At 35.3% G+C, this 9,621-nt stretch overlaps 1 protein-coding gene across 4 annotated transcripts; it reads right to left on the reverse strand.

Annotated features, from left to right (window-relative positions):
• Window positions 1–1,882: 1,882 nt before the first annotated feature.
• Window positions 1,883–8,554, reverse strand: LOC104888510 (inositol transporter 1). Of its 4 annotated transcripts, XM_010673518.4 has the most exons (7): window positions 7,936–8,078; window positions 6,147–6,286; window positions 5,580–5,650; window positions 4,884–5,219; window positions 4,239–4,346; window positions 3,595–3,777; window positions 1,883–2,883 (listed from the first exon to the last, which is right to left on the reverse strand). In XM_010673518.4, exons 4-7 carry the CDS (start codon window positions 5,202–5,204, stop codon window positions 2,218–2,220), a joined length of 1,278 nt encoding a protein of 425 aa, XP_010671820.1. In that variant the 5' UTR covers window positions 5,205–5,219; window positions 5,580–5,650; window positions 6,147–6,286; window positions 7,936–8,078; the 3' UTR covers window positions 1,883–2,217. The 4 variants fall into 4 exon arrangements, with proteins under 4 accessions (XP_010671820.1, XP_010671818.1, XP_010671819.1 ...); XM_010673516.3 differs by lacking the exon at window positions 6,147–6,286 and having other exon boundaries at window positions 7,936–8,549; XM_010673517.4 differs by lacking the exon at window positions 7,936–8,078 and having other exon boundaries at window positions 6,147–7,914.
• Between the last annotated feature and the right edge of the window lie 1,067 nt (window positions 8,555–9,621).

Here is a 9,621-nt window from a genome sequence, read left to right on the forward strand (position 1 = left end):
GTTTTTTTTTTTTTTTTGAAACCCAATATATATGTATTTTTATTAAAATGCAAATACTGTTCATTAAATGGTAGGCACTGGCCAAAACGCAGTCCGAAAAACATAAAACGCGTGAAACTAATGTACATCAACGGTTCTCCAATGAACATCGATCTCGACGATTCTCCTTTGTTAACTTTTATCTTTATATTTCTTAGTTTGTTTATGGTAGATATATCTTTGTTCATCGTGTTTTCTTTGTGTTCATTGGGTTGAGTGGTTGTTCATCAGATATTTCCTCTTATATTCATCTTTTGTTCTTGTTGTTCATTGCTGATGTTCATTGAGTCTCGTGTGTTGTTCTTTTGTTCTTTTGCTCAGTTTGTTTATTGAGGATGTTGTTTTGTTCATTAGGTTGAATGGTACGCACCATTTAGATGGTAGGCACGTGTCTGCCGTTTAATTTTCCCAATTAACTTCAATACTTCTAAATAAAAAAAATATTTTATATTGGTGTATAGTTAAGTATTAGGATTCTCTATATTTTCTAAATCTATGTCCTATCTTGAGATTAGGACACCTAAATTAGGACGCGAAAAAATCCTAAAATAAAAAATGGAGAGGTTCCTAAGTAAATACTTACATACCTTATTCTTTTTCTTTTTTTAAGATACCGTCCAAAAAAGACTAAATTAAAAAAATCTTTCGCGGCCAACAATAAAAAAATGTTTAGAAACATTATCTTGAATAATTAATTGAAAATGACTAGAACCTTTTTATTTACTCTTCAAAGCTTGAATGATTGTCAACAATGGCTCTCCACAATGATGTTTTATGTATACTCTTCAAAGGTTAGGCTCGTTCGATGGCTATGTATGAATTAACACTTTTTGATCCCTCTAATCACATTCTCCCAACGCCACGTGACACTTGTAACCCCTTAAAAACAACTTTAACTTCCGCCACTCTTACTTATCCTTGCATCAACATTTACCTTTACCCATCCTTATAAGTCGTGAGTGGCAAAGGTGAATGCACCAAATTACAATGAGGTGGTTTATACATAAAATCAGATAGCTACAGCCTACATTGATGAGGTAATTTATGTTCGAATTCAGATAACTATTTGAGGTGGTTTACTAGTGTAGAAAATATTTAATTTTGGCGATCACTTAAATTAATCAAATTACTAAAATTTTATTAGGTTATCCAATTTATCTCATTTTAGGTATAAATTTACATTGCAAGTCTAATTTAGCAATTAAAAATAGTGACCAAACATTGAATACAAAAACAATAAAATCATGAAAATATTATAAAAAATCATACATTAAGATCTTAATAAAAAAAGCTAACACATAAATAGAAACAAGAAAATAAAATGTTAAATTAAATAGACTGTTACGAATTGTACACCTTTTTATTTCAGTGTAGGTTGAATGGGTCTTGTAATGGAACAAAAATAGAGCCCGAAATAATTTTTGATTAAATTGATCTGTTTGAATAGAATTATGTGTCTGATTTTGATTGATTTAGATGAATGTTATTATATTTAATTGAAGGCTTGCGACAAAATCCGGCTCTTAATGAATATACTTACAAGCAAAAAACAAAAAGTAAGGAAAACTTCGACCCAACATGGCTGCATCAAACGTACCATAGTTGCGTGGTTGCGCCACACATGGCTCAAGCATTCCGCGCCATCCACTCTGTGCGCAGGAAGAACTAGAGTGTGTGCCAGACGCACAGTTAGTGCACCACACACAAGCCTCATGTGCTTTAGACATAGAAGGCTGGTGGATGCATATATTACCTCAGCCAAAGATTGTAGAAATGCTTGATATCATCCTTTTTCTAAACAATTTTATCCTAATCTTTAAAATACTATTCTCATCACAGGAAATTTAGAAGAACATAAAAAATATATTAAGTTGATGGAAACACATAATTAGTTTACCCAATATAAAGAGGTAAAGAATCAATCCTAGTAATAGAGATGCAACAAATGAACATATTTCTACCACAAAATCAGCTGTGCATTAGATAATTTACAAGACCCTTTGAATGCCATAATCCTCCCAACAATGAGGAACGACTCGCAACCCTTATCCAGCTATTCACCTACTTAGAGTCTACATAGTACCACCTTTACATAAGCAAACATATACCAAATGTATGATAACATATGCTTCCAGGCTTCCTAGATTCAAGAATAAACACACAGCGTACAAAAAAAACTCAGGCACGCTGATTTTCGAACCCATTCCCAGAATCAAGAAGGCTTTGAGAATTCTCCCTACTTCCATGAGCCCTCTCCTTGAACATCTGATCCATCTCCTCAAATGTCAAGCCTCTGGTCTCGGGAACAAAGGCACACACAAACAGAAACGCAAGCACCACAATGCCAGCTATTATTAAGAAAGTACTGCCCGTTCCAATAGCATCAGCAATGGAAAGAAATGACTCAGAAACTATAAGGTTCGTGATCCAACATATTGTGGCTCCCATCCCACCACATAAACCTCGGTATGCTTGGGGATAGATCTCTGAGTTGATAGCCCATGGTACTGGTCCCATTCCAGGGGCAAAGAAGGCAATGTAGAGGGCAAGCCCCGCCACAGCGAGCCATGAGTAGATAGACCCTGAGCTACTAGATGACCCAAGGAGCAGAGAGACAGAGAGGAGGATGAGAGAGATGAAAACACCTGAGAGGCTTGAGAGGGCTAATGAACGCCGCCCCATGTGGTCGATCAAGTATATGCCCAAGACTGTTCCAGCAGCATTCATGGCAGCAACAATAAGAGATATTAGGAGGGCTAACTGATTGGAGCTAAAGCCGGCCATCTGGACAATAGTTGGGCTGTAATACATGACAGTGTTAATTCCTGAAAACTGCTGGAATGCCTGCATATATAGTTAAGCAAGTAGCGGAGCATCAATTTAAAAGCTCAAAGGCAAAGGTAACGGAAAATGTCAGGAAATAGAAATTGCTAAAAATCATAAGTATCGTAAGCAAAGCTAATGAGCCCTAACTACATAATAACATCAATATAGCCTTTAAATATAATCTATATAGTTTTGATACGGAGGAGAGAGTAACCACATAAAGGTTGGCTGGGGTTCCATCCTAAAACCAATTGGTGATAGGTGGAGTAACCCACCATCTATATGTTAGTCATTTTCTCTCTACTTCTTCAACGTCGGACAATTATTCCTAACTCATATGTGGGCTTTACTCTTAACACTCTCCCTCACATGTGAGGGACCTTTAATCTAGGAGTATTTCCTAACATGTACTTACTAGACAATTATGCCCTTCTTTTCTCGTACTATATATATTCAAATTAAGGGTTGGTATTGGAATGCGATATACTAATCATGTGAATTTTTAGCAAGTAGACGTAATATAAAACCTCCATCTGGAATGGCGGACATTCTACATGAAACACATTGCAGAAAAAAAAGTGGTCGAACATAGTTCTAATTAACCAATCAAAAGCAACACAATTGAAATCATCAAATTCTGCACTTTACATCGCAAGGGCAACTCATTTATGGGAACTGCAAGGAGTAATTAATGCAAATTTGAAATAACATGCTTCAAAATGAACTCACCAGAAGACCACCGCCAGCAAGAAACGCAAGCCTGAGTTCTTTAATTCTGAAAACATCTACAATACTGACAGCCTTTTGTTTTTGTTCCTCTTCAGCAGCAGCAGCAAGCAAATCAAGCTCGTCTTCCAGCCTAAACGGGTCATAAATCTTCGAGAGTACCTCAGCAGCTTGGGACCTATCTTTCTGCAATATACCAAACAGGCAAATATGAGTCCCATTAAGAGGCAATGCTTGGATTGGGGATAAAGTATAAAGGAGGTAATAGGAGATATAATGAAGAGAATGGAGGTGGATGGAGGTGGCAGTAGATAAGGTTAGGTACTGATTGTGTATGAGAGAGGAAGGGAAGGGGGAACTATTGAACTAACACCTACACTAGAGGTGATAGTTACCCCACCTTCCATATAGATAGAGTAATTAGTTCCACCAAAATGTAGGCAATACTTCCCCTTCCTTCCGTCTTCCATACACAATAATCACTGCTTAATCCCATCTACCACCACCTCGAACCTATCTTCATTCCTTTTATATTCTCTCAGATTACCCCCCCACACATACACACACAATCCAAGCATTTCCGCAAGACTTCCTCGACCGTATGAAAGGCGAGAAATTTACTGATGATTTAGGATGACGCTTTTAACCTTCATATAAAGCCAGCGGGGGGACTCTGGCAAAAAAAGCATTAAGAAAAACTGAAAAATGGCAGGGACTCCCGATACTCCAAGCATCCAACGCCAAGTTCCAGGAACCTGCTCAATAAGCACACATCGAAAAAGCTCTTAAAAAAAGTAGTTCTAACAGTGCCAAGCTCCAACACCTAAAAATATAGGGAAAAAGCTATAGGAATTTTAGAGTCCTGCTTCTGAAATTTGTATAAGTGTTCAGCATTTCCATCATTACATAATTAGAACTGCTTGCAAAACCAAGAACAGAGTAAAAAAATGTGTTAATTATCAGCACACTCAAGAAAACATGTTTATTTCATTGAACTAAAACAAGCATATCTTGATCACTGCAGCACAATACATCCAAAGGCAGAGAGATAACGAAGTTTCAAGTTTCCACAAGTGAAGTTTCACAGTCTGAAAACATTAGATATAGGGCCCCTATTTTCTCACTATGCTGTCTCTTCCAAATTGCACGATCGAAAACTTTACAGTCTAAGAAAGCACTCAGATATAACGCACATAAAACATTTCAGGGTACTGGACTTAGACACTTTGACACATGAAGCAAATCCAACCTCTAAAAAAGGAAAGAAAGATGAGGAAAGAATTCTATCTGACCTGAGTAAAGGCAAGATTAACGCAGTAGGAAAGGAACTGTCCAAAAGTAATCATTAGCACGTTTGTGCTCACAAGTCCTCCTCTTACTTCTGTCGGAGATGCTTCCGCAATATATACGGGAGCACACACTGATGCCAAGCCAACACCCAATCCAACCAAGAAGCGTCCAACTATCAGAACATAGGGATCTGGAGCAACAGCCATGACAATGGCACCAATAGTAAAGACGAAATCAGCAAGAAGAGTTGCTTTTTTACGTCCATAAACATCATTAAGCCACCCGCCACCAGCAGATCCTATCATTGCACCGACCAATGCCATGCTGACAATTGTTTCCTGTGAAGAGGCTAAAGGTGAGTAATGTAATATCTCCTTTCGGATACCTAAGAAATCAGAACGATGTGAGTAAACCAAAAATCATCAGAATATTAATTTCAATCTGGTAGCTCTATGTCCCATGTCGCATCATCACTAAAGTGAAAATCTAGCAAGATGTACAGTCGACTGTTTCCTGAGTCAATTTAGTTTCTCCATAAGGTTATCGATTTGTGGCGCCATAACAACAGAATAGCATCGTAATTTTCAGATGCAATTAGCAAAACAAAGCTTTCAACCCACAAGAAAGTAGACAGGACATGCAACACGTAACTATTTACATCCCTTTGCATTCAAAGAACATAGTTCACGATTACATACCTGCAAGAAACTGCTTTCTTTGACCTCAAGGAAGTCATCTTTTATGTAGAGAAGTGCACCTGATATCACACCTGCATTGTGCACATCGTTTTGCATCACAAAATTTTATCCAAAATAGAGAAGAATCAAACTCATGTCGCTGATTGGTGTGAAATTCCACCAATCAGAGAGAGAGAAGAGTGAAAGAACAACAGTACTAATGGCCTGGAATCAAATTGCTGCTCTTTAAGTCATCAATAGTACAAGAAGCAGCAATGAAGTAACAATCTTTTTATCGTTGGTCATATTATTGTTATTGGCGACATGAAGTATCATGATCACGTGTCACCTAAAGGCAACCATAAGATTACAAGCTTAAGAAGAGATTCAAGCTGATGAGAATAATTAAACTTACTATTCCACAAAAGTAATTTTCTATATGCTCAATGTGCCACTCAAGGCTTAAAAAAAACACTCCAATAGTAAATCTACACTTCAGTTGCGCTTAGAGGATATCGCAATAAGATAGCCAAAGTTAGGCCAAAAGCAATATTCAAGAACCTGACTAGGTGACTACTCTTAGCTCACCTATTTAAGCTGCTCCATCTCATGTATCGGACATGGTACATGATGCTTTGAAGACTTCGAATAGCTCCCAAATCTTCAAAGATAGTAAAGTCGACCACAGATATTTTGACATTTCCATGACAGTGTGCTTTGCCAGTGCGCTAAGTGCAAGCACAAAATTTCAACATTTCCACATCTCAGGGGCATGTCAAGAACACAATAGCCACAACAGGCAATTGATCATGTTTCAATTAGAACAAGCATGAACAAAGTTCACCAGCATAAACAAACATAGGAGAAAAACAATTGAATAGTATTCTTTAATTTATAATTAGATATATGATATTCTCTCCGTCCCAATTTAGTTTACACGATCTAAATTTCATGGTCTTGAATCACCTTTCGAACATTTACATAATTAATCATACGAATAAATATTATGAAGTTATGTTTTGAAAATACACATTGAAGTTGTGAAACTTAGCTTCACGGTCGAAGTTTAGGAAATTTGACCATGAAAGACAAACTCTGTAAACTAATATAGTACGGAAAGAGTATAATGTTACTAAGATATTATACTATTCCTATATGCTAACTTTTGTTTCTTTTTAATCTACATAATTTGAGTTTTACGTTTGTCAATGTAGAACTTTAGGAGTTAATATCTTTAGGTAAGAACGTGTAAAAGTCATATGTTGATATTTGGAATATATGTTGAGACGAATCAAACAAACTACCACTTAACTATGTTTTTCTTAATGTATAGATCACAAATGACGGCCAATGTGAACGGTGACAAAGTTTAAGCATGTACATTAAAAAGAGATGGAGGGAGTTATATTCTTTATCGAATTTGCATCGAAAATCATCTAGGTAACTCGAAACAATCATTAGAGATTTTGAGTCTAGCCAAATATACAGGCTAAACAGTACCAACATACTAAAACATGGCTACTAAGATGAAAGATCCAACCTTCAAATATCAAAATTCAAACAGTACAAAATAACAACCAATCAAAGTTTTGCAAGGTGGCGTGAAAAATACAAAATAATACAAGCAACAAATGATTAACACCAAATAGGCAAATTAGAAAATTGGTTGCAATATTTTTTTAAAAAAATTCGATCTCTCTCTTTGTCTAACTAATCATATTTCATATACTTCCTCCTTTGTGTAAATGAAACATTGGGTTAAATGACACTATTCATTGATCAATTTTGACTCCAATTTATCGCTATTATATAATAAAAAACATAATCAGGTGAGTTCTTGTTAGATTCGTCTCGGTGCATACTATCAAATTGTAACTTTTTTACGTTTGCGCAACTAAAGATATTAATGATTAAATAAGTGTGTTGGGCTACGTGTAAAAACAAACGTTTCATTTAAAACCAAAACGGAGGAAGTATGTTTTATAAAGACCATACTGAACAATTTACGATTTAGACTAGTCCAAATACGTAAATTATACTCCCTCTGTAACATATTACTAGCAATCTTTAGTATTATATGTGAGAGGTAAAATATTTAATTGTTACTAGTAATTCGTTAGCTCCTAAAGGACCTGGTGAATATCTTATATTTTATTTTTTTAGTGAAACTTTTTTATCCAACCATATTTAATTCAATAATTCAGAAAAATATTAAGATGAAAATTTAAACACTAAAAAGTAGGAAAAAATTTCCCCATTAAAAAATGATTCATGATCATCTAACTTACCCCCCAAAGAAAAAGTTAAGAATAAAAGTAGCATAAAATAATAGAGTAGAAATGGTATAATTAATTAAGATTATAGGGTAATGTTATACCTGTATCATAGCCAAAGAGTAATCCAGCAATCCCAGCAGTGAGAGTTAAAGACAACACATATTTGTTACTAAATAATGATATTCTTCTCTCAGGAAATGCGTCTAAGTACCCTGAACTCCCTGGAATTGAATCAAGTGTCATACTTTCTTTTACTTATTTTTCAAAACTGTAACTTTTTTCCCAAAAAAAATTCCAAGAAAAATGTTCCAAATTTTGAGAGGGAATTCACAAGAAATTGTAAATTTTGGTAACAACCCAGAAAAGAGTAACACTATGAGTTTACAATCCAGAAATACCCATAAAAATGATTATGGAAAATATGAAACTTTTCTATGATTATTGATTTTAGAAGATATTTTAAAGTTTGGTAACAACCCAGAAAAGAGTAAAACTAGGGATTTACAATCCAGAAATACCCATAAAAAATTATTATAGAAAAAATGAAACTTTGCTATGATTATTGATTTTAGAAGTAATTTTAGTGGTTGAATATTCTATGAATTAGAGACAAGTGTTGTTTTGTTTTAGTGGAGAGAGAAAATTAAAGAAACGTGGAGTATTTGGTAACTGTGATTGAATGTGAGAGTGTTGTACGTTGAAGAGATGTGAGATAAACAGAAAATGGGGAGCCCAGTAAGGAGTTACAGAGATCAAAAGAGAAGACAATGTTGTGAAAGAGAGAGCTGCTTTTACACGCGGAGGAACACTAGAGGGGTGAAGTACTGTAGTGTGTTATGACTTATTCCCGGTCTCAATTTGGTTGCTACATTTTGACCGTAGACACTATTCACATCATAACTTTGACTATTTTTTACTCCATATACATAAGAAAAACATAGTCATGTTGGATCTTATTTAATTCGTCCTAATTTGTATTTTTCAAATATATAACTTTTATAATTTTTTCATATATATAACTCAAGATATTGGTGTTTGAAGTTGCATCTAGTAAACTGTGAAAAAGCAAATGTAGCAATTAAATTGGAACGGAGGGAGTACTAGTAGCGGAGTAAAAATTCGTTAAACATACTGGAAGATAATATATACTTTTTATAAAGATTACATATAAGTAATGGGAATTTTGCACTATAGAGAATTTACACTCATGAATGGATTACTTCATCCGTTCTAAAGCTTTGTTTGGTTGACAAAACAAATGATGGGAAGTGCAAATTCCTAAAAAGTAGATGTATATGAAGTTATTTGGTTGGCAAAATCATGGGAATTTGCACTTCCTAGGAAGTTCTACTCCCTCCAAAATGGAGGAAGTTAATTACCTAGGTCCCCCTAGGTAAGTAAAGCTTCCCATAGAAGTTTTACTTCCCATTATCAACCAAACACAATTCCTAGGAATTTCAAATACATGGAAAAAATAACTTGGCATAATCGTAAGGAAATAATCTCTCAACCTCAAGGTTAGGGTTCGTTCCCCCATTAGGAGAACTTTGAGAGAGGATTCCCTTTGGACCTTACCATCCCTCATATTCAAAGTGTCTGCCCGCAAACCTGGATCGGATTAACCTGTTAGAAGTTCTGCTATGGCAGGATCTTTCATTTTATTATGGGTCTCAAGTGGGGAGCCCAATAAAAAAAAAAGAGTCATAAGAAACCAGTAAAAGGAGATAGAGATAAAATAGAAAAGTTCAAATTCGAGAGCACCTAGATTTATGTATGTGTTTGCAAAC

This window comes from Beta vulgaris, chromosome 3, assembly GCF_026745355.1.
Source record: "Beta vulgaris subsp. vulgaris cultivar EL10 chromosome 3, EL10.2, whole genome shotgun sequence".
In the NCBI taxonomy this organism is placed as follows: Eukaryota; Viridiplantae; Streptophyta; class Magnoliopsida; order Caryophyllales; family Amaranthaceae; genus Beta; species Beta vulgaris.

Coding starts and splice junctions, on each gene's coding strand:
- LOC104888510 (XM_010673516.3), bottom strand. CDS start 8,077: ATGACACTTGATTCAATTCCAGGGAGTTCAGGGTACTTAGACGCATTT. Junction 4,347..4,883: donor TTAATCTTGCCTTTACTCAG/GTCAGATAGAAT, acceptor CTTATTGAGCAG/GTTCCTGGAACTTGGCGTTG. Junction 3,778..4,238: donor CCCGCTGGCTTTATATGAAG/GTTAAAAGCGTC, acceptor GGTATATTGCAG/AAAGATAGGTCCCAAGCTGC.